General features: G+C 36.2%; 1 protein-coding gene across 5 annotated transcripts in view; it reads left to right on the top strand.

Annotated features, from left to right (window-relative positions):
* Positions 1-22066, top strand: part of LOC105046225 (putative ABC1 protein At2g40090) — a 66115-nt gene extending 44049 nt beyond the window's left edge. The window contains exons 12-13 of one of the 5 annotated variants that reach the window (XM_073258736.1): positions 8221-8267; positions 21540-21676. In XM_073258736.1, coding sequence (XP_073114837.1) covers positions 8221-8226 — 6 coding nt within the window. In that variant the 3' untranslated portion in view covers positions 8227-8267; positions 21540-21676. Of the gene's footprint in view, positions 1-462; positions 837-8220; positions 8268-9020; positions 9105-20811; positions 20887-21539 lie in introns of those variants that run through there. The other 4 variants (XM_073258735.1, XM_010924737.4, XM_073258734.1 and 1 more) reach the window with 4 other exon arrangements.
* Positions 22067-25725: the final 3659 nt, after the last annotated feature.

The raw sequence follows: 25725 nt of genomic DNA, 5'->3' as shown, positions 1-25725 counted from the left end.
ACCATTCCCATGTTTGCAATCATTACTTTCAGTTTTTCCTGCTGAAGCTATTTCCTAGTACTCTTAAAATTGTCTGATTTTTGGCTATATTCATGCTTATATTGCCACACAATGTTACCTGTGCACTTCACATTGGAGGTTTATTGACTTGTTGCGCACTTGGACTCTTGGGACACTTCTTGACGCTTCAAGTTATAAATCACAATTTCATCATCATTATATGCATATTTTTTCATGTTAGTTGTCAAATCTTTCACATCATTTAGATAAGGTTTTACAAATTTTATAGATTGTGTGCCTTGTGTCTGATTTCTTTAAGGTTCCTCTGTCAGAACTCCTAGACACCTGGATGCTTAATGTTCGTATCACGTTTTGCAGATAAACTTAATTTTTCTTTATTTCACTATGTCTTGAATCCACTTTAGCCTATTGTGTCTAAGTTCTCATAATCTTTGTTGTTAGAATCGTACGAGTCGTGAGTTGACTCGTACGATTCGTGACGATTCACGATGTGGTCGAGTCGAACCGGAATGAAGAATCGGGAAAAGAGAAGAATCGCACCTGAATCGAGAGTCCGTCGGCTGAATCGTGCGACTCGAGGAATCGTCCAATACCGTCGAGTCGGAAAAGGAAGGTCCGATGGTGGTTTCTTGCCATTTTTGGAAGCCGAAGAGCCAGGGAATCAAAATAGCACAAGCAAATCAAAGTGATTTCTTACCTTTGAACTCTTCGCTGGCTGCTTCAAGCCTTCAAAGACGACGGCGAGAAGAGGAAGAGGTCGCGTGGGGAAAAGGAAGCCTCGAAGCCTTCGAAGCATCATCGCAAGTTCGCCGTAGGTCCGGTAGGTTCCTCTTTCCCGTTGCTTTCTTTATTTCTCTTCCTCGGTCTCTTTGTTTCTCCTTCCGAGAAGCTTTTTTTTTTTGATCAAACCGAAGCCTTCCCAATCCCTCTGTTTCTCCCCTATTTCTCTTCCCTGAAGCCATCCGAAACCCTCTCCTGTTTCTTTTCCCTGAAGCCACCCGGAACCCCCCTATTTCTCTTCCCCGAAGCTGTCAGAATCCTTTTGTTTCTCTTCCCCGATGCCGCCTGCAAGCCTTTTTTTTTTTTTTCTGATTGGACTGAAGCTTTCTCTGGCTGTGGTCCTCGTCCCTTTTTTTTTTTTAAAGCGGGACTTCTCTCGAAGCTTCGAGATCGAGAGGTGAGAGGGAAACTGGGAGAGGTCGGTGACAGTCCTGTTCCGTTCCGTTGCCACCAACAAAACGGAATGGTTTGTTTCTCTATTTTTTTTTTTGACTCACCTTCTTTAGATAAATACTTATCCACTTAAATCCTCATCCAAAAAAATAAAAAAATAAAAATAGCAGTAATAGTAAGATTTTTTTTTTGATAATTTTTTTAACAATTTTTATTTTTTTAATAGGAATTAATTTACATACTTGCAGTGGAATTGCGTATTATTATTTTATTGAATAATGGCATCTAGAAAAAAATCTAAAGTTGTGGATCCCACTTGGAATCATTGTAAAACATTTGATGATGGCAAAGGAGGCGATGGAAATCGATTACATCTTGTATGCAATTATTGTAACAAGAGTTTTGGGGAGGAGTGAATAGAATGAAAAATTATCTTGCGAGTACACATAACAATGTTTCTCCCTGTACTCAAGTTTCTGAAGAAATTCAAAATTTTTTTAAAAATTTGTTGGGGGAGAAAGAAATAGAAAAAAATTTGGGTGATGATGTTGAGTGCTTTGAAGTAGAGCCAAATGCAAAAATAAGGAAGGAAACTATGGATTCATTTATGATGAAAGAAGGCATGGACGATTCACGAGTCGAATCCCGATTTGACAACATTGCTCATAATTTAAAAGCCAAGCCTTTTGCTTATATTATTTGCTTCATTTGTCTTTACATTTAGGAAAAACAGAGGCTTAGCATAAAACCAACAAGGCTAGTCTATGGGAGGGAAGATACCCTATTGTTGCAATTTAAGCTCGTGCATTAAGGACTAATGATGGGGAACAAAAGATTTTAGTTCAGAATTTTTTAGTATTTTCGGAACTTTTATTTGGATATTTTTAAAATAGTTTTTGGAGTCCGTTTTTAAGTGAATTTGATATGAAAGAGTCCTACCTTAGGTATATCTTGAGTTGGACAAGTCACGAAATAATTAAGATTTGACTTTTAAATTTTTAGGTGACTTTCGATACAAGGTTTTGTGGTATTCAAATTTTCTTTTTTCGGAAAAAAATTGAGGATTAGCTACTAAACTATAAAAAGTCCTAGTGTACTTGTAAATCAAGTCATGTAGAATCTATAAAAACGCCTTAGGGTTGGCCACTAGAAGCACGATAAGTCAAATTATCAAATGATTGAGAGATTTCTGATTGGTCAGGTTATTCCTCTTTTCTCAATTTCTTCTCTATTATATTTATTCACTCGTCCTCTCATCTAATATCAATTCTTGATTTCCTTCTTTAGCTTTCTTGTATATCATCTGTTTTCTGTTAAGAAATAGATCTGCATCATCTGTTTGCTGAATTTCACTTATAGGTCAACTACAGACCCTTTTGTATAGCCTGAAAAGCATTAAAATATTCCTTCTTATATCCTTTCCCATCACCAAAACCCAAGAGCAGGTCTATTTGACCTTCTATTTGTCCTTAATTTCAAAATTTATCACTGTTTGCCTGATATACTGGTTTAGGGCAGCAAACAACCAAATTAGACCTTTTCCTTATTTAGTTTTTTTCCCTAGGTCCCTCTACACAATAGGTCTTCACCAATTGGTCTTGCATTTGGTGTCAGAGCTAAGGGTCATATTCTTTTCTTCCTTTCTTTTCCTTGGCCTTCTTTCTATCATTATTTCTTTCCCCTTACCACCATGTCACGAATGAGGAGTCAGGTCCACAATTGATGCTTTCCAAGTTTCCATCATCTTATCAAACATGGGAAGGTGTTTGGGAAGATACATGATGATATGACATCTGTCACGGATGATCTTGCATCAATTAAAACTTTGCTGCAAGCATATGCTATAACCATAGGTGTTGGACAGTGCATATATGTAATTTCATTGTCTCCGACCCCCAATTATCAGTTTCTAAAAGATTATGTTAATGCAATTGTGAGGACAGCAATATAAAGAACCAAAAATCAAAATTGTTGTTAACAAAGAACTATCTAACAAGAATCCCAGGATCAAAGATCAGTCCAAGTTCTACAAGCAGCAGCTCTTCACATCAAGAGACTATGGTTGAAGATGAACCTAGAGCATCCGACTAAGAGGTGTCAAGGCCCCAACATGCAGTTTTGAAGCAATTGCTAAATCATAAAGGCATGGATTGCTATCAATCAAGGGATGTAATTGTATCAAAGCACTTTGAAGATCTGTTCCTTGCTGATTTTGCAGATTCATCGTGAATGTTATCAATTGGATAATCAAAAGATTATAGTTACCACTTTTTCGCATATGGTTACCAATGAAACTTCTCAATGGATTCCTAAACTTAAATTTACAGTTTCAATATGACCGTCTAGGTGGGAATGGCTAGCTAAACTAAATTGGAGTTGAGTACCCATCGTCCGCCATAAGGTTCGCCAAAGGTGACTCATAAACTTCACATCCCTATCAAATATAGTTATCTTAGGGATACAATGAAGGCACACAATCTCACAGAAGTGGAGTTCAGCAATGCAAGAGGTGTCATGTGTCTTCTAGTCGGGTACAAAGTGAGCCATCTTAGAAAATCGATCAACAACCATTATCATTGAATCCTTGTTGCATCGAGTCCTATGTAAGCCCACAACAAAATCCAGGCTCATATCTTCTCACGGTGCCTCTGGAACCAGCAATGGTGTGTGATAACCCGGCCCACTGGGCCTAAAGCCACAAAGCCCACCCAGAAAAAAAAAAAGAAGAGAGAGAAATTCTCTCTCCTTTCTCTCTCTTTCCTCTCTCCTCTTTCTACCTTCTCTCTCCATTTTCTCTCTCTAGATTCTCTCTCTAGATCTTTTTATCTCTTTTTATGGATTTTGTCTCTCTAGGATCATTCTCTCTCTGATTGTATCACAGACCCTAGGATAAACTTGAGATGAAAATATGATAATCTGAGACTGCTCCAAAATTCGTGCAAAATTGGATCCCGATCCGATCTTTATTCAAAATTGATAACATCGATCATGGTTAATCCATATTAAGTCACCCTGATATAACCTCTGATGATCTCAATCATGATTGCCACTTTTGAAGGATACGAAGATTCTCTCTCCACTTTCTCTCTCTACTTTCTCTCTCATGATTGACTCTCTCTCTCTAAGAAGGTCTATGAATCCTGTACCAAATCATGCCTTCATCTTTTAGGGGTTCATATTGACTCTAACAAGATGATCCAAAGTTGCTTTGATATCCGTGCTGTATGTCAACCTCATTTGATCATATCAAGTATCTTTCAAATTCATTATTAATGAACTCTATTGATTGATCTTGATCTAATCTGTGCTTCACAATTTCTTGATCAAGTCACTTGAATCTGACCCTCAGATCAGAGATCCTGAATTACCCTGATATCTGGATGGTCCGACACATCCAGTCAAGTCTTCTTTCCTTATGATTTAATCTTGTTATATTTATGGAATAGAATTTGATAATGATTTGATATTTTAAATAGGATAGCTGATTCTTCTAACGAAGTCTGAAAATTTAAAATGAATGAGGTAAGTAGATCTTATGCTCCTTATTTATTTTTAAATGATCATGTTTTTATGCAAAGAATTGCTATTGATGAAATCATAATTTTTCATAAAATAAGGATCGGCATATGTGATATGAAAAAGTATGTTTTATTATGAACATTGATTTCATGAATATGTCTTATGAAAATAGCATGATTATGAAGCATGAATTTTATTATTTTTCCGTCTATGTATATGTATGCTTTAAGAAAAAGATATAATGATTTCAAAGGCTCTCAGATGGCTATGAATGAATCCCTTCGGAAAGGTCGACATCCGGAGCTAGCATCCACACGAAACATGGCCCTGCCAGCAGGTATAAAGTTGGCACATAAATTAAGAACTCTGTCGATTAAGAAATATGGCCCTGCCAGCGGGTATAAAGTTGGCACATGAATTAAGAACTCTGTCGATTAAGAATCATGGCCCTGTCACGGGTATAATAGTGACCTTAGCACGAATATCTGTGAGCAATGTTTTGAAACATGACATGAATACATGATGAAAATGATTTACGATTCATGATTGTGAAATATACATGATTTATGCATGCATGATGAGTTTATAACTTATTTTGTTATATGCTCTATGAAATACTTTATTTTGTATTATCTGTTATTTTCTAAATATTGCATTATCATGAAAAGCTTATGCTTGATCCGATAAGGAAGCGCAAGTTCTACTTACTGGACTAGTGTAGCTCATATTCTTTTTGTTTTCTTTTTGTTTGAACAGAGGAATAAGGTTAGGATCGGTAAAAGAAATTCAGGCTTGAAGATCTGCATAGCAAGCTTGAAAATTTGATAGCAGAAGTTTAGTTTATTTTATAATTATGAATTTATAATTATTTATGAATGTTGAGATTTGGGTTGGTACTTGCTTTTGGATGTAGATGCTCTGAACCAATATTGGTTCGATTATTTGATGAATAATGGAATTGAACCTTTTTATTCGATGGATTTTAGATGATTATGATAGATTGACTTCGTGTTATCGTGGGCTCCATCCCTCGGTAGCATGGCCGTGTTATGTCCCGGATTTGGGGCGTGACATTTTATGGTATCAGAGCTTAGGTTATAATCATTGGGGATTATGATATAAATGATATAAATGATTAGGATATGATAGAATAATATCAGAGCTTAGGTTTAAGATCATTGAGATTATAAAGTGATATCAAAACTTTATGTATGATCAATAGGATGTGATCGAGTGGAGTATAATGGATAATATCAGAGCTTAAGATTATGATCATTAAGGACGTGATATAATGATATAAAGTTTAGGTTATGATCACTAGAGAATATGACTTAAGTGGTATTTGAACTTAAAGTTATCATTATTCGGGATTGTGACTTTAGTGATATTTGAACTTGAGGCTAAGATTATGAGGAACATGATAGATATAAAAGAAAAGATTCAATAATTTGATTTCGAATCAATATGTATTATGATAAAATTTATGTATACGTGGCATATGATGTCTATAATAGAATTGACGAGTTATATCTTAGATTTCAATTAGCAAGGTTGACCTGAGTACGAGAAGTGTTGACCTTAGAATGAAGTGGGAGGTATTGATATATTATGTTGGGTATATTCGATGATATTGGAAATGCTAAACCTATATGGATAAAGGACATGATAATTTTGCTGATTTTGATGTTAATTTTTTTGCAAAGAAAGGTTGGTTTGGAAGTTGTCTAAATGATTGTAAGGTAAATTGAAGGTTAACTCAAATTAATTCTAGACATATTGGATTCTTGAGGAGTGGTGAAGCTTATGTAATAAGTTCAAACATAGAAGGTGGATGAAGATTTAATTTTGATGTGCTATGCCTAAGAGATAGTAATGACAAGGAAACCTTAAATTTTACCTTAAATTTTATATGAGATCTGAAAGTTGGATCTATTTTTGATTGATTTAATATACAAAGATATTTTTATTTTTGATAGACTTAGATAATTTGGTAAGTTGAGATCAGAGTGCGCAGCAAAAGCATGATGGTCTGAATTGATTAGAAATATTAATCCTTTAAATCAAAAGATATTATGAAATACATTAGTTGTAAATAAGTAAATAAGGAAGGATTTTACTGATAATAAATAGATGCTAGAGAGAAAATCTATCTGATCAAGGAAAGACTCAAAGCAGCATAGGATAGACAGAAGAGTTGGGCAGATAGAAAAAGAAGAGAATTGGAATTTCACTTCGATGATCATATTTTTCTAAAAGTATCATCTACAAAAAGTGTCATGAGGTTTGGGAGACATAGCAAGCTGAGTCCGCGATATATTAGATCTTTTGAAATTTTGAGCCGAGTAGGAGATGTTGCTTACGAACTAGCTTTACCATCAGATTTATTCTAAGTGCACAATGTCTTTCATGTTTTACTACGGAGAAAGTTTGTATCTGATCCAAATAATGTGATAAAGTATAAGACATTGCAAGTTCATGAAGATTTGACCTATGAAGAATTTTTTCTCCGAATTATTGATCGAAAAGAGCAAATTCTAAGACGGCGCATCATTCCATATGTGAAGATTCATTGAAGTAATCATGAAGAGAGAGAGGCTACATGGGAGCTTGAAGATGATATGAAGACGAGATATCCACACTTATTTAAAAATGAAGGTATGTTAAATTTCGAGAATGAAATTTTTTTTAGGAGGGTAGAATGTGATAACCCGGCCCACTGGGCCTAAGCCACAGCCCATCCAGAAAAAAAAAAAGAAAAATTTTCTCTCCTCTCTCTTTCCTCTCTCCTCTCTCTACCTTCTCTCTCTATTTTCTCTCTCTAGATTCTCTTTATTTTCTCTCTCTAGACCTTTTTATCTCTTTTTATGGATTTTGTCTCTCTAGGATCATTCTCTCTCTGATTGCATCACAGATCCTAGGATAAATTTGAGATGAAAATATGATAATCTGAGACTGCATCGAAATTCGTGCAGAATTGAATCCCGATCCGTCCTTATTCAAAATTGATAACATCGATCATGGTTAATCCATATTAAGTCATCCTGATATAACCTCTGATGATCTCAATCATGATTGCCACTTTTGAAGGATACGAAGATTTTCTCTCCACTTTCTTTCTCTACTTTTTCTCTCATGATTGACTTTCTCTCTCTAAGAAGGTCTATGAATCCTGTACCAAGTCATGCCTTCATCTTTTAGGGGTTCATATTGACTCTAACAAGATGATCCAAAGTTGTTTTGATATCCGTGCTGTATGTCAACCTCATTTGATCATATCAAGTATCTTTCAAATTCATTATTAATGAACTCTATTGATTGATCTTGATCTAATCTGTGTTTCACAATTTCTTGATCAAGTCACTTGAATCTGACCCTCAGATCAGAGATCCTGAATTACCTTGATATCTGGATGGTCCGACACATCCAGTCAATAGTTCTCTTTCCTTGTGATTTAATCTTGTTATATTTATGGAATAGAATTTGATAATGATTTGATATTTTAAATAGGATTAGCTGCTTCTTCTAACGAAGTCTGAAGATCTAAGATGAATGAGGTAAGTAGATCTTATGCTCCTTATTTATTTTTAAATGATCATGTTTTTATGCAAAGAATTGCTATTGATGAAATCATAATTTTTCATAAAATAAGGATCGGCATATGTGATATGAAAAAGCATGTTTTATTATGAGCATTGATTTCATGAATATGTCTTATGAAAATAGCATGATTATGAAGCATGAATTTTATTGTTTTTCTGTCTATATATATGTATGCTTTAAGAAAAAGATATAATGATTTCAAAGGCTCTCAGAGGGCTATGAATGAATCTCTTCGGGAAGGTCGACATCCGGAGCTAGCATCCACACGAAACATGGTCCTGCCAGCAGGTATAAAGTTGGCACATGAATTAAGAACTCTGTCGATTAAGAAACATGGTCCTGCCAGCGGGTATAAAGTTGGCACATGAATTAAGAACTCTGTCGATTAAGAAACATGGCCCTGTCACGGGTATAATAGTGACCTTAGCACGAATATCTGTGAGCAATGTTTTGAAACATGACATGAATACATGATGAAAATGATTTACGATTCATGATTGTGAAATATACATGATTTATGCATGCATGATGAGTTTATAACTTGTTTTGTTATATGTTCTATGAAATGCTTTATTTTGTATTATCTGTTATTTTTTAAATATTGCATTATCATGAAAAACTTATGCTTGATCCGATAAGGAAGCGCAAGTTCTACTTACTGAGCTAGTGTAGCTCATATTCTTTTTGTTTTCTTTTTGTTTGAACAGAGGAATAAGATTAGGATCGGCAAAAGGAATCCAAGCTTGAAGATTTGCGTGGCAAGCTTGAAAATTTGATAGCAGAAGTTTAGTTTATTTTATAATTATGAATTTATAATTATTTATGAATGTTGAGATTCGGGTTGGTACTTGCTTTTGGATTTAGATGCTCTGAACCAATATTGGTTCGATTATTTGATGAATAATGAAAGTGAACCTTTTTATTTGATGGATTTTAGATGATTATGATGGATTGACTTCGTGTTTTCGTGGGCTCCATCCCTCGGTAGCATGGCTGTGTTATGTCCCGGATTTGGGGCGTGACATGGTGAGTAGAGTCCAATGTTCTGGCCTCTTGATTAGGCAATGTGGCAAACTCAATGCCGTTCAATATGATGCATTACATTCTTTTCCATCCTTAGCCAATAGAAAATTTTCTTAACAAGCACTACTGTCTTTTGTTGTGCAATGTGTCCAACAAGTCCACCATCATGGGCTTCAAAGACAATAGTATGTCGCAACAAGCATTGAGGCATGCATAGCTAGTTACCCTTGAACAAAAATCCTTCTTGGAGATGAAATTGCCAATATGAACCTTCAGCAAGCTTCCAAATCTTCCCAAAATCAGGATCTTTCTTGTACAGTTCCTTGGCAACTTCAAATCCGACAATTTTTAATTGCATAGTAGAAAGGAGTGCATGTCATTGACTCAAAGCATCCACTACTCGATTTTGGGTACTGATCTATGCTTGAGAAGGAAAACAAAAAGGCTGAAGGAACTCACTCCAAACAGCTTGTTGGTGGCTAAGTTTATGTTGGGAATTCAAGTGCTTGGGCGCCTCATGGTCGGAGTAGAAAATAAACTTCTTGTATAGTACATAATGACTCCAATCTTCCAAAGCACATACGATAGTGTAGAATTTCTGGTCATACGTTGAGTACTTAGCTTGGCATTGTTTAGCTTCTCATCGAAGAAAGAAATCGGAGAGGATATTCATTGAGGGCGACTCCGCCACTGTTATTGGCTGGATCCAAGATGAGGTAAAGCATTTAAAAGTTCATCTTCTGCTCCAAGACATCTGAAGGTCCCTTGGTCACTCCACCACCATGAATGTTTGACATGTCTTTTGGGAGGCGAACAGCGGCACGGATTGGGTTGCTTCCTTTGCTGCCGACCATATCGAAGACTGGACTTGGCATCAAGGTGACGAATATCCAAGGCCTTGCGTGATATTTTGTTTATTGATTTCTTGGGCTGTACTCACACCAGACTGATGTGACTGCCAGACTGTACCCAAAAAAAAGAAAGAAATCGGATGGTCTTTTTGGCTGAGGATGGCACCAATACCAACATTGGAAGCACCGCAATCAACTTCAAGAATTGGGTCAAAGTTTGGAAGTGCTAATACTAGTTATATAGTAATCCTCTTTTTCAATTCTTGGAAGCTCTGTTGTGCTGTCAATCCACCAAAATGATCTCCCTTTATGCATTAAGTCACTAATGTAGTAATAGAACTAAAATTCTTGATAAATCATCAATAAAAAGAAGCTAAGCCATGAAAACTTCTTACCTTATGTAGCATTTTTGACTTGGGCCAGCTGGTGTTGGCATCAACTTTGCTAGGATCCACTTCAATAGTTTGACTTGACACAATAAATCTGAGGAATACCAACCTATTGGTGAGGAATTAGCACTTCTTCAAGTTGGCAAACAACTTTGGCTCTCTTAAGGCTTGGAACACTTGTCGGAGATGTATAAGTGCTCTTCTTTCCTCTTATTGTAGATAAGGATGTCATCAAAATACGTGATGATAAATCTCCCAATAAATGGCCTGAAGACTTAATTTATAAGATGCATGAAAGTGCTTCGAGTGTTGGAGAGACCAAGAGGTATGATCGTCCACTTGTACAAACTATTTTGAGTCTTGAAGGCGGTCTTCCATTCATCATCTGGGCATAGTTGAATCTGATGATAGCTGCTTCGGAGATCAATCTTGGAGAAAATAATCGAGCCATGTAGTTGATTGAGCAAATCATCTGGAGATGGGAAATTGGTATTTGATTGTGATCTTTTTAATAGCTCGACTATCGATACACATGCATCACAATCCATCCTTCTTAGGTACTAGCAGCATTGACATGGCACATGGACTGACACTTTCCTCGACTAGCCCTTTCTTTATGAGCTCTTTCACTTGATGCTGAAGTTTTTCATTATTTTAAGACTCATATGGTAAGCAGGTTTATTGGGGATGATGGCACCAGGTACAAAGTTGATGGCTTGATGCAGTGTTAGATGTCATGCAAAGGAAGCAGTGCGGTTGGGGTCTCATCAAGCACAACATCAGCAAACTCTTTAAGGAGTGGTTTGACCACCCTAAGAAGTTTCATAGAGTCCTTATTCTCTTCTAGAACAATCAAACCAGATATGGTAGTAGACTCCTTATATGCCTTAAGGAGTTCAGACTTGGAGGCAAAGGCGGTGGTCTTCGATGGGGCTTGGGGCGATGATCCATCTTCAAGGATATTAGGGTGATCTTTACACCATCCTTCTTAAAGGTATAAGTATTCTTAAAGTTGTCATGAATAGCTCTGCAATCATACTGCCATGGATGTCCCAACAATATATGAGAGGCATCCATAGGAATAACATCACACCACGCCTCATCTTGACATCATTTTTCGATGGAGAATTGGACCAAAAAAATGCTTTATTACCTTTACTTCATTGTCTTTCCTTAGCCACCACAACTTGTAGGGATAGGGGTGATCTTTGGTAGGCAATTTCAGCTTGTTAATCCTCAGTGTTGCAACGACATTCTCACAGCTACCTCCTATGATGGCGTTGCATACTTTGCCATGCAAGGTGCACTTAGTTTGAAAGATGTTGTGGCATAACCAATTTTCTTCATCAACTACCATGGTCGTATTTAGGACACGGTGGACCACTAAGGCTTCACCTTGATCAACATGCACTAGCTCTTCCCTGCTTAGGCCTTCCTCATCCCATTGGACTAGTTGATCATCTTTCTCCTTTTCTACTCACGATTCTTCTTCCAACAAAGAGGCAAGCCTTATATTTGGGCAATTGACTGCAATATGCTTAAATACTTTGCACTTGAAAGTTGAAACATTTACAAGGGTCGGAGGTGATAGTGTTGAAATGGCTAGGGCTATTAAGGATGCCTTTATCCTTCTTTTGAGATAGTTGGGAGGCATTGGCTTTGGAGAGTGCCAATGTTTTTGATACAAAACTTCCCTGATTGAACACTCCATCTCTATAACTTGGAAAGCGCAAATTACTTGTTCTGAGTTGTTGCTTCTCAATCTTTGTTGCTATTAGTATCACATCATGTAGCATTCGATGGGTTGAAGTTGCATGACTTGCTCAATTTCAGGCTTCAATCCTCCAAAATATCATGCTATAGCTTGCTCTTCGAGCTCCTTGATGTCGCACATCATGAGAAGTTGCTCAAATTCTATTGTGTACTACAATCATATCATAGTGCCAAAGATTGCGGAGCTTGAGAAATTTATTCTAGCATACTCTTTAGAGAAGAACTTACGTTTGAGTTTTTGATGTGTCTTGTCCCATGTTTAGATCTTGCCATGTCCTTCATGCTTACATCATCGCTTCGAAGTTTTTTGCAAAATTAATGCATACTTCTTAAGCTTGGTGGTGACTAGCTTCACGCACTGATTGTCAAGAACTTTGTTAAGCTCTAAAAATCATTCAATAGGATAGAGCCAATCAACAAACTCGTCAAATTGCAAATGTCCTTCAAAGTCAGGGATGTCTATTATGATACCGAAGTCACGATGGCTGCAATGTGATCTTCATTCATATTGGTGTCGAATATCTTCTTTGCTCGATGAAGATGCCTTTTTGTTATAAAACGGATTAAAATATTCTACTTTTTCGTTAGAGTACTCGCTTTTATCATCAAAGGGCTCTCTGTCAGAGTAGTGATTAGAACCTTGGCAATGTCAACATTAACGTTGACGAAGCTGTTGACTTTCTTGTTGAAGTTGTTCAAATTGATGGTGCAGTTCATCTAATACAATGTCACACCTTGCTCACATTCAACATATGCTTCGATGTTGCAGCGATGGGGTGGCATGTTGAAATCATGCTCTGATATTGATGCCAAGGAGGTGTTGAACTTGGGCTAAAAACTCGACGAAAGAAGAATATGTCAGTGCAATCGATTATGATGAGGTAGAAACTCCACTATGGCATATATAACACAAAGAAAGATGGTAGTTGGAAGAGGAACAGGGGCAGATCACTCTCTTGCAAGGCTGAAAACACCACCTTGGCCAGCCACTCCAAGGATGCAGCTCTTACACGCTTGCTCACAAATCCTAGAAATCCATCAAAAGGGAGGAGGGAGACGAGGGAGAAAATAAGGAAGAATAATTCTTGCAATGGAAACTCTACTAATTAATATCTCAAGTATCTCTAATATGATTTCAAGAGAAGCCCCAATGGGGGTATTTATAAGTAGTACAAGAGAACTCTTTTCTTCAACTTTTCAATGCGGGATTTTAAGTCCTATTCTAACTCAAAGAATCCTAACTACTAACTTTCCTAATAACATCAAAATTTGTCAAAAAAAAGTTCACAAAAATCAATTAACTAACGTCAAACTTTCCTAACTGAAATAGAAAAATAACTCATCATCAAAAACTAGTTGAGCCATGCATATAGGAACCGCAGCCTGTGCAACCGGGATTCATGACTCATGTGGCTAGGATCTGCAACCCATGCGACCGGGACTCAAGATTAGGGCAACATCACATGTGTCCTAGGCACTATGGCATCAGTCCTAGTTCTCGATGATAACATTTTTTGTTGTTCTAGAAAGAAGATGGTAATCAAGACCTTTCATCAATTGGATAAGAGTGTACCTTGATAATTGATTTTTCTGAAGTGAAAAATCAGGTATTTCCAATATCTTTTGTGATCCTTGCTTCTTTGCCTTGTGTTAGTTTCACCACATTCTCGCATGGCTTCCTCATGCACTTGAATCTGATTTTGTGGAGTTCATGCCATTACCAATATATGTTTTGCCTCTTGTGGATGTAATATGTGCATTTCATTCATTTAGCATTTGTCAACCTAAGCTGTCCCCTTTTATCAAATTTTCTTAGACATTATATTGGTATAGATTTGATTAATGAATTTGGATAGACTGTCCTAACCTCAGAATCATAGTTCAGTTTTGAGCATGAATTAATGTGTCAATCTGTACCCATGATATGGCTCAGTAAGAAATGTGTTCATTCCTTGCTGGCACACAGCACCAGCATTGTAGTGATGTGCTAATCCTGCCAAGCACTTACACCGAATGGCACCCCCTACACTAGTGCCAGGTTGGAGCTACCATGACCGCTTGATGAAATGTGGAGGAAAGTGGGGTAAATGGCCGATGCTTCTGGAAGGATTCCACTTTGGCTGATGGGTATTATATCTAGTATTCTCGGTCTCAGCTTAATAGGTATTCTTTTTTATTTTTCATATTCCAGGTTGAGTTCATCTATCCGTAGTAATAACTCAGTGGGACCTTACCCTTCTTTGATTAGAGCAATAAGGTCGTCACTCCTTGCCTTAGAACACCTTAGAAATCCTTAATCTCATCTATTATATCCAAATTCAAGCACGTTACTCATCATTTGAATTCTGTTATGACATTGGAGGATTCATTATACCCAGCATTACAAGTCAACCTCCCAAGAGTACGAAAAAATTTCTTTTTTAATTGCAGTCTCCTACACATCTGATAGTGACTTGGGTAGTCTTCTTTACATGATCACTGGAATCTTGAAGATGTAGACTCATAACTTGCAACCAATTATGCTAATGATATAAGACCACTTAGGAATGGCCTGCTTTGCGTGAGCTTAGGGTTTAAAGCGGCTATATTGCTCTGCCGAAGTCCTGAGAATGGAGCAGCAGAGAACTAATTTGAGTTTTCTAGGTGAAGGATCAAATAACCCTACTCCGGGGTTTTATGAGTGAAGGAAAATGGAAGATATCAAAATCTAGGGCTTTGGAGCTTAGGTGGTTTGCGATAAACTTATAATCAGGTTTCAACAACTAAAGTGCACCAATTGAAACATGCAGCAAGAAAATCAAGATTCAGCAATCAAACTATAATAACTCAGGACCTTACTCAAAAAGGCTAGCTAGAAGGTATTATTTGGATTTCTTGGCCTGTATAAGTACCCAAGATCTACCTAATACATAGCTGATGTGGGCTAAAATTGGGTCCTCACATAGTCCCCTCATTTTAAGCCCATGTGTCCTCACTAGGTTAAGGGTCTAAATCTATGCAAATTCATTCACAAGGACCACAAATCTAATCATAAACACTACGGTCGGCCCGTGGGTAGCCCCAATGGACTTATGCTAAGGTCTCTCCTAGTCTCCATGGGCTATGGGCCGGGTTTGCTCTGATATCAGTTGCAATAACCTAAGACCTCATCCAAAAAAGCTAGCTAGAAGGTATTATTTTTGTTTCTTGGTCTTGTATAAGTACCCAAGATCTATTTGGTGCATAGCTGATGTGAAACTAAACACATGCCCACACTAGTCCTCACACAATCAATCAAGAAATTAATATCTTAATCCCTATTAATATAACAAAACAATATCTTAGCATGTTAAAAATTGAAATATGTGTTCAAATCAGTGGTTAAGTACTAACAAAAGGTATCAAAAAAAAAAAAAGAAATCTGATTGTATATAAGGAAGCTAGAATAACAAAAGCGAACAGATGAGTAGAGGAAGTAGTGATGAAAATAATGTGGAAGAAATACAGGAGATAGGGGAGAGAACAGCCAGCTAACAGCCTTCTTTTCTTCATAAGACTTTTTGGCGTGCATTGCCTTGCAACAAACCTTTTATAGGACTCTTTATAGACTTCATCAATCCCCTAGAACTTCCTACTTTGGATTCAATAAGGACTCTTACAGATACAGAAACTAATCTCCAAAAATCTGTTAATTAACTAACCAAGTTGACCACCATTAGGACTCCTAAGTGAGCCTGGCACTGTGACACTCACTGTTCATGCCAATGTTCAGAACCCATTGATCCAGAAAAATCCATTTTTGTGCTGGATCATACTTCAATGGTCCAACTGCAGGTCTATCTAACCTGTGACATCATAAACAGAACAAACAAATAGATGCTAATGCAATGATAAGCATAGTAAAGTTTGATAATAAAATAGTACAAAAAAAATGTCCTGGTGGCTGGGAGGTAGGTTATTGTGTAAAGTGGCACAGGTTCATTTACAAGTTTTTTGAGTTTTATGTTTGCTTTTTACGCTTATACCTAGACCCTACCGAGTTAAACCAGCTGGCTTAACAAGGTTGAAGAGTTTTCTCAAATTCCAGGTTATTGATTGACCAGGGAAAAAATATCATTTCATATTGGTATAGATCTCTATTATCTATGATCATGAAGGAACCCTCTTTACCATTCTGTGTAACTGTTCTATTTGTATAGATATAGTAGAGGGGGGTATCCAATCTTTCTTGGTCTATTAGTTCTCAGTTCTTCAGTGCCGAGAGGGGAGCAAAGAAATCAATTTTTGTAGGCACCTATCATCTTAAAGAAATCTTGGTAGCGGCAGGCGGCAGCTTTACCCTGTGAGACTAGGCTCATCTTGCATCCAAAATAGTAAAGTATCATTGCATTACTTGATTGTGACATCAGGGAGTGGAAGGACAGGTGAAGTGGATGATAGCAGGGATCAGATTTCCCAGGGTAGATTTTTAACAAGTAGGGGACTGGGTGCAAGAGCATCATCTTCCATGTAGAGGCCACTCCCACCAGATGACGTGGGAGGGATGATGATGATGAGGGAATCCTGGCACCAATTAAAGAGCCAAGCCAGCTCCTGAAAGGAGACTATAGGCAGGTTAGGGGTGATGGACGACCTGCCAGGCCAAAATCGATTTTATAGCATGGATTAGTCGAAGGGAATTTATTTCACCATTATTGAAATCACTTGAAAAGAAAGACTGGAAAGTGATGCCCGTCTCCGACCATGACTCCACAGTCACAGAATATTAGACTTCCTGCTACAGTGATGCATGAAAAGTACCAACTCTCTATTTAAATCAAATACAATCCTAAATTGCAGTCACGTTGTAATCGAAGAAAATGAGTCTCAAGTCTAAACAATTCTGAACCATTTAACCATTTATTTGGCCTCAATCTATTTCTCCAATGCTCCAACTGGACAAATGTGGCTAAGTAATCCTTCAAAGATTTATGGTCATGCCATTCCAACATTTTATTGCACAGATTGATGATCAAAAGGCCTGCCAGTTTCTTTCATCCAATGTGTCCTTTGTCTTTGATTGCTGCTACATCAATTAAATTTCATATGCTTCCTCAAATTAAATCCAGGATGAAAGCATCATTCATATTTTATTTGTAATTTGGCTTTTCTGCTGATATTTGTGGTGAAATATGCATATTCATCGTACCCAACTACCTGAACTTTGATTTCATATAAACAAATTAACAAACATAAGTTATCTCAAACATAGACTGCTTTTTTTGCTGATTTTTATTTTATTTTATTTTATTTTATTTTCTAAGTCTAGTTTGATAAAATATTGTGAAATTTAAAACACAACTAAAAATAGATATAGAATTTGAGGCTAGAAGAAGGAGCTTTAGGAGTATACATAACAGCTTAATTGTGGAGGGCAGATCACTGTATGACAAACAAAGATGCCAATGTGAATGAAAAGTGAATTTTCTTGTAGCTAGTATAAACGAAATTCAAAGCCAATTGTTTTATGCGTCCATGGCTAGTAAGAAATACAATAATGGTATGAGAGTTTAGAAAGATGAAAGGGGCAACCTAAAAATCCAATTTAGTGCCCACCCCAAAAAAGTTAGATTACTGTTAACCACTATCCCCTAAAAATCCATTTTAGTTCCCACCCCTAAAAAGTTAGATTACTGTTAATTACTATCCTTTTGTTTAGTTGAGCCCAGCAAGGAAAGATGCAGCGGCTAAGCGAACAAGGTCAGAATAGTAAGCAAAGATGCTGCTGCTCCTTTTCAGAACCATTTCCTTTCTTTAGTTACTTTTCCCAGTGATGCTGAAGGTGGTTTTAGGGAAGAGATTAATTTTCTTTCCGGCTTCCAGTACTTGCCCAAGGCTGGTTCCATTAGTTTAGCTAGTGAGGTAGGTCAGTACAGGTAGTCCACTGAGAGCATGGCATTTTAAACCCATGCATGTGATCTCCATCAGTCTGGCATACAACTAAGTAGGCTAATGGGGCTACCATCTGGTTTAATTAGTGTTTTTGGATTTATAATTAGAATGATCTTTAGGAAAATTAAAAGGTTTAGCTGTGGGGTTTTTTGGGATATCTCAAGGTTACTCACTATAAGTATTTTGGGAAACTTTTTGAGGATTTAAATTATTCAAATAGTGGGGAAGTACATACAAATTTAAAATTGTATTTGATGAATTGCATGAGCTAATATTGTGCTTAGGGTTTCCAAACCTAATCACTCTCTCCTCTTTTGATTCATCTGTGCCTTTACACTTTTCCTAGTTTCTGAATTCCATCATTTAGATCTGGAAACAGGCATGGCATCTACTTTTGCTACTTTGTACGTCATATTGTTCTTTGCTTTCTCCTACTCCTTTCCTTCCTCCTTTTCACTCATTATCTTCCTTTAGAATAATATATCAGTATGGCCAAACCATGTTATAGATAGGGGTGTAAATGGACTGGATTGGATTGGATTATATCTAAATCCAACTTCAATCCGTAATATTTTGGATTTGAAAATTTGGCTCCAAAACCGAATTAAATATTCTACTAGTCCAATCCAATCCAGTCTGAAAAGTTCAGATTGGATTGGACTGAATTTTTGGACTTTTACGTACATTAGACTGCAATTTGGATTATAGTTAAAAAGCAAGTTATATGAGTTCGAAACATATGCTACTTATAGGTACTCTATAATATCGCCATACATCTAACATCTAATATTATAATAGTAATGGATAAGAAATAAAAAATATAAATTTCAATACCAAGGGTCTCAACAAGTCATGCTATAATAGCATCATGTCAAAAACATGAGTTTTAGATTTTTAAGAAAAACTACATCGCCAAAATATAATAAGTTCTATAACATTAAAAAAAAAAAACTAAACTTGAAATACACACACGTTATATATATATATATATATATATATATATATATGTGTGTGTGTGTGTGTGTGTGTGTGTGTGTGTGTGTGTGTGCATATGCATGTAAAATCCAAAAGTCCAAACTAGAAGAATGGATTGGATTTGGTTTGGATCCATAGTTTGGACTTTGGATTGGATTTGGATTTCATAACATTAAATCCAAATCCAAGTCCAAAGTTCAAAATTTTTAAAAATTGACTCCAAATCCAAAACGAAAGTCCAAAAATCCGATCCAATCCTTTAGTTCGGTTTGGATTTTGGATTTTCTCCAATCCACTTATACCCCCAGTTACAGATAGGGTTGTAAATGGATTGGATTGGATTATACCTAAATCCAGCTCCAATCTGAAATATTTTGGACTTGAAAACTTGGCTCCAAAATTGAACCAAATATTCTACTAGTCCAATCCAATCCAGTCTGAAAAGTTCGGATTGAATTGGACTGGATTTTTGGACTTTTACATATATTAGACTGCAATTTGGACCATAATTCAAAAGTAAGTTATATGAATTCGAAACATATACTATTTATAAGTACTCTATAATATCTCCGTACATCTAACAACTAATATTATAATAGTAATGGATAAGAAATAAAAAACATAAATTTCAATACCAAAGGTCTCAACAAGTCGTGCTATAATAACATCATATCAAAAACATAAGTTCCAGATTTTCAAAAAAAACATCGTCAAAATATAATAAGTTTCATAACATTAAAAAAAAAACTAAACTTGAAACACACACATGTTATATATATATATATATATGTGTGTGTGTGTGTGTATATGTATGTATGTATGTTTATGTATATATGTATGTATGTATGTATGTGGATATATATACATATGCATGTAAAATCCAAAAGTCCAAACTAGAAGAATGGATTGGATTTTTGGTTTGGACCCATAGTTTGGACTTTAGATTGGATTTGGATTTTATAACATTAAATCCAAATCCAAGTCCAAAATTTTTAAAAATTGACTCCAAATTCAAAACCAAAGTCCAAAAATCCGATCCAATCCTTTAGTTCAGTTTAGATTTTGGATTTTCTCCAATCCACTTACACCCCTATTTACAGATTAGATCTGAACAAACTTAGAGCAAAACTATGTTTTCTTTTCCCACCCTTTTGTCTGTTTATTTATCTTTTTATTGCTTGGAAAAAAAAAGACTTGCTGAATCATCACAGGCATTTTTTGTCACAGCAACTGTACATGCAGCCTTAATTGAACGAAATCTGTTGTATCCGTGATGTATTACCATCTGAAAAGTCTAAGACTGAAATTCCATCTAAGAAAATATTACTGTCATGTTCTTTTCAAAAGCCTCCTACTATTCTTTTTGCAAGCTTTCAATTCATTGACAATCTTTGAGCATTAAAGGCAGTTCTGTTAGCTAATTACTTTTGCTGCCATATTGTTTGAGATCTTCCATATTTGTAGGGAAACTATGTATTGCATGCAGGTGTACTAACTTCAATATATATTGATCTATAATTATCTATTAGACATGTGACACTTGAGTGAAAATTGACGTCTATATTTGTGTGTATTAGATTGCAAACCCCAAGGACAGCATTTCTTTAATTTGCAACTTAAAAGCTGTCATTCAGTTGTAACTGAGTTGGCTGGTAAGCATTTTTCTCGCAAGAAGATGCTGTTTCTATCCATATTGTTGGGTCATAAAGACATAAACAACATTTGAGATGCATTGTCTGCCACCGTCCATGCTCATGATTTTTTGTGATTTAGGTCACAACCTTGGTTCAAATTGGAGCCAGTTCCTAGGATACAAAGCTTCTACATTGTTTGTCTGGTCATCTGGGGGAACAGTCTTTCATTCTTCTTCCAAATAGACAGTACATATTTTATATAGCTAGTCATTACTTGATGATGTTGCTGTGTCCAAGCTTTTAACTTGCTGGATTACATGGTCATCTGGGAGAAATTAGTCTTTCATTCTTCTGAATAAACAGTACATATATAGTTAGTCATTGCTTCATGAACGTTGCTGTACCTAAGCTTATCAATTTCTTGCTTGGTCATCTAGGAGAAAATAAACCTTTATCTTTTGCTCCTAAATAAGCCGTAAATATTTATATAGATAGTCATTGCTTGATGGACATTGCTGCACCCAAGCTGGAATTTAATTAGTGATATTTAACTGTAATTCCACAGGCCTCTGAATAATTGAATCTTCATGCTTTTAGTCTTCTTGTATGGAACTCTCAGCCTTGCTGAGTTTTTATCCCTAATTTATTGTCTTAATGCTCTCTTATGATAGTTGCAAGGGTCTTCTCTTGAAACATTTTTAATCATTGGAAGAGTCTCATCTGAAGCCGTCACTGAGGCCAAAAGAATGTTGCACAAAAGGTCCATTATATGGGGCCTAAGCATGTGGTTGGAGCAGATGTTGCTTGAAGCTCGACTACTCAGTATGAGGATTGCGCTGTGGTTTCTACAGCTTAAGAAGTCTGTGTCTAGCTGAAGAGCAGATGGTCAAACTTTTGACTTATTTCATATCAAGCCCACAGCTAACAAAGGGATCTGAAATATTTTGTGGGACCCTTTTTTCAAGAAAAGCATTTGTGATTTATTTTGAATTGCGCTATCATGATTATAATTTGTAATTATTCTTGTATTTACATTGTCTATTTAACCTTCAGATCTTTTTGAAAAGAATAACCTTCAGTATGAAGGGCTAAATGACTCAAGACTAGAATTATTGATCAGTTATCTGCAAAAATGAAACGACAAGGCTGTTTAAAATGGACTTGTAGGATGGAATGGATTGCCTAAACGACTTTGTAACTTCCTTTTTACTCCTATCTTGGGCCTTATGAAGTTCCAATTGACATCCGAGTCGGTAGTCTCATTCATCATCACAGTCAGGATATGCGATACTGAGCATTTCCAATTAGCTCTAAACCCCACGAGTTCTTATGCTTAAAATGACCATATATAGTGCAGTTGCATAACCAAGGAGATCTATCAAGATCTCCATAGATGGACCTGGTTGGCGTCATTGCAGGGAGCTTCTTGCTAGTGCCGTCAATTGATTTTAGCAACTCGTGCTTGCTTGAGCTTGATTTGAATCAATGTCAATTTTACTGCAATTAATTCAAGTTTGAACCTTAGATTGAAACGAACTTCAAGCCAAGCTTTCGAAATAACCTGCTTCAACAAGATTAGTTCTACAAAGCTTGGAACTTGTCAGGTGCTTGAAATTATTTATGTATGCATGTATATATAACTAAGTTGCTAGAAAAATTATTGATTTTAGACTAGTGTAAATACTCTCTTCTTATGAGCAAAGTCTACGTCTAAAATTGAAGATACTATGCTCCTCTCGAGGTAATATATCTACTTCTTACAAGTCCAAAATCAATAATAGTTTTTTAAATTGAAGGTTCACATCATCGGTCATGGTTACCATTAAAAGTACCAAGAAATCAAATGTCACATATTTTTGAAGTCTTTAACCTATGTATATAAATACAAATGGATGGTTTTCATAGCTAAAATATTTGACAAATACTTAAATTGAAAGTCCACTATATTTATCATTATCTAAATATCTTATAATAGATTGAGAATTAATAGACTTTAATGTTTTATATCGTAGAAAACATGATTCACATCATTTGAACCATTCATTTTTGCATCAATTTGATGCACAAGTTAGAGACTGCCAAACAAATATGTAATTTTTTATTTACTAATATAGAGCATATGCCATGCATGTGAAGAATCCTTCAACTCGTACCTACTTTACAAAAAAAAATCAATTAGATTTTTTTTTTTGGGTAAAATAGAGGGCCAAAGCTGTATTAGAAATAGAAGAGCAACTATTTGCAGAGTACATAATCAGACTTCTATAAAAGAAAGCCAAACTGTTACAAAAGAAAACAATTAGATTTTTTTTAATGAAAAAAAATAGATTGCAATAAATATTGGGTATGTCAATCTATTTCTATGTGCATAGTCTAATATGTTCTAATGTGACCTCTAAATTATATATTATAGATTACTATAATGATAATCACTTAAACTTCCATGTCTCGCTAATCTTTTTTTTTTTTTTTTTTAGAGTTAGTTTCCAATGAGAAATTTTCTTGAACTTTATTAGTTTTTGGCTATTTTATCTAAATAATATTAATTAAAAAAATATAAAAATAATATTTTTTTCAAAATATTTATCAAAATATTGTACAAAACAAAGTCGTCCTGTGATAGAGTGAATTTATGTGCTGACTACCACAATTCATGTCATGTGGAAGGTGGAGTCAGTAACTAGTAAATCGTCCTAAAATAGAGCGATTCTATAAGTCGTCCTATCGTAAAACGACTTATAAGTCGCTCTACGATAGGTCGACTTTATGCTTTTTCTAACCACAAGCTCCCACGATCCAATCATCCCCATCGCCTTCCCCACTCCTCTACTCTCCCTCCTCTCGTCCTTCTCTCGCCCTCCTTGTCTCGATCAAAGAGGCCTCGACGACTTTCCTCAATGGTCCGAAAGTGTAGAGACTCCATAGGATAAAAAGAAAAGTAGCGTTGATTGTTAACGCCAGCAGTGATGAAAAGGGAGGAAGGGAGGGGAGGATGAGAAAAGATTTCTTCCACATGGGGAGAAGGTTAGATCATGGAAGCTTATGGTTGGAAAAAGTACAAAATCGTTCTATCATAGAAGGGCTCTATAAGTTGCTCTACGATAGGACGACTTATAGAGTCATTCTATTTTAGGACAACTTACTAGTTGCTGACTCCATCTTTCATATGGCGTGAATGATGGTGAGTTAGTATATAAAGTTGTCCTATCATAAGACGATTTTATTTTGGACAGTATTTTGATAAATATTTTTAAAAAAATATTATTTTTATATTTTTTTAAATTAATATTATTTAGATAAAATTACTATTGTAAGATGGGTGATCAAGAATCATCTGCTAAACTTGGGATCACACGACAATACTTGTTTTAAGGAGATAATTGTATATGTTTCAATAACAAATATTCTAACACAAGTTTGGACAAGAGTATCCGCTTAATACCGTTATTAGTGGGCCCTCCAGCTACAGCAAGATAATAAATGAGCAGGTTACAGTTGGACGTGTGGTGTGTCTGCATGTGAGGCCATTCGATACCAACCATTATTCTGTTGACCAGATCGGCCGCGAGGTGACCCCACACCTTATTCTGTCAAGTTCTCCACAGCCCTCAAATAATAATAATAATAATAACCATCATCATCATCACCATCATCATCATCATCCTGACTCCACCACCCCCCAACACAAAACCACCGCACCACACCAAGCCCACCCCCCACCCCACCCCGCCTCTGCCATGCCCATCCATGTCCCTCGCCCACTGTGTGCCCCTCTCCTAGCATACTCCTTCGCATGCCCCTCCGGCCATGCCCATCTGCATGCTCCACCTCTTCACGTGCTAGATAGGAACCCCAATTCTGGTCAATGGAATGTTTAGCAGGAAAATAGAAGAAAAGGGTGGAAGAATAGTTGCTTGATGCCTTGATCACTCTGAGGGGATCAAAGCCTCCAAAAGCCTATGGACAATTTTATTCCATCAATGCTTAAATCCCTCGCCCAGCAGCTGGTGAAGCATGAAAGTCATTAGGCAATTTTGACTTGAAGGTAGAGTTGTATGCTAGCACAACATGTCCTTTGTAGTGGAGGCCCACGGTGTCTCATGTATAGTGCAGGTGAGTCATAGGATTATATAGCAGTCGTTGAAGTAGATTTTGAGTTGCTGTATCTTGCGATGTCTCTTCAGATATCTTCAAGATCAATTTGAAGAATAGCTGCCTTAGGAAGGCAAGACAAAGCATCTACTATTTTAAGAAAGTTTCAAACTACTTTGGTACCAACTTCAAGCAATCTGGGAAGAACTTCTATCGGCTGTCCGGCATCTGAAACTTGCAAAGTTCTCATAGTAGTAGAATGAATTAAAAAGTATTTGGACATGCCCTCCAATCCATCTATTCACTACATCCTCTACTCTCTAATATTTTGCAATGTGCTGCTATTTTCACTTTGTTTTTCATTTCCCATATGTTAAGAGGGGGCAACCAACCATCAGATCATCTTACTAGCCTACATACTAATTTGGATTTCAATTCTTCAGCTCAATTACCCCAACATATGAAGTTTCTTGTTATAATAGATGCTGCCACTAAATTTATTAGACAGTAGTCCGTGTATTTTTCCCTTCTTTCATTGGGTCATATAACCTCCCATTATACCAAAAAAGAAAAAAAAATGAAAAATAAAAATCTGCTACCATATTTTCTAAAACCTTCTTATAAATAATTTCATAACATAGCCTAGCAGCTTTTTGACCCACTTATGTTGCTCCACGGAAGAAATTATTTGGTCCCATGGATATTTCAAACAACTATGATTAGTTATGATTTGAGCTACTATGATCTTTAAGTGAATCGAAGGGT

The sequence above is a fragment of the Elaeis guineensis genome, chromosome 5, assembly GCF_000442705.2.
Source record: "Elaeis guineensis isolate ETL-2024a chromosome 5, EG11, whole genome shotgun sequence".
Lineage (NCBI taxonomy): Eukaryota > Viridiplantae > Streptophyta > Magnoliopsida > Arecales > Arecaceae > Elaeis > Elaeis guineensis.
This window is presented reverse-complemented; position numbering and strand designations above follow the sequence as displayed.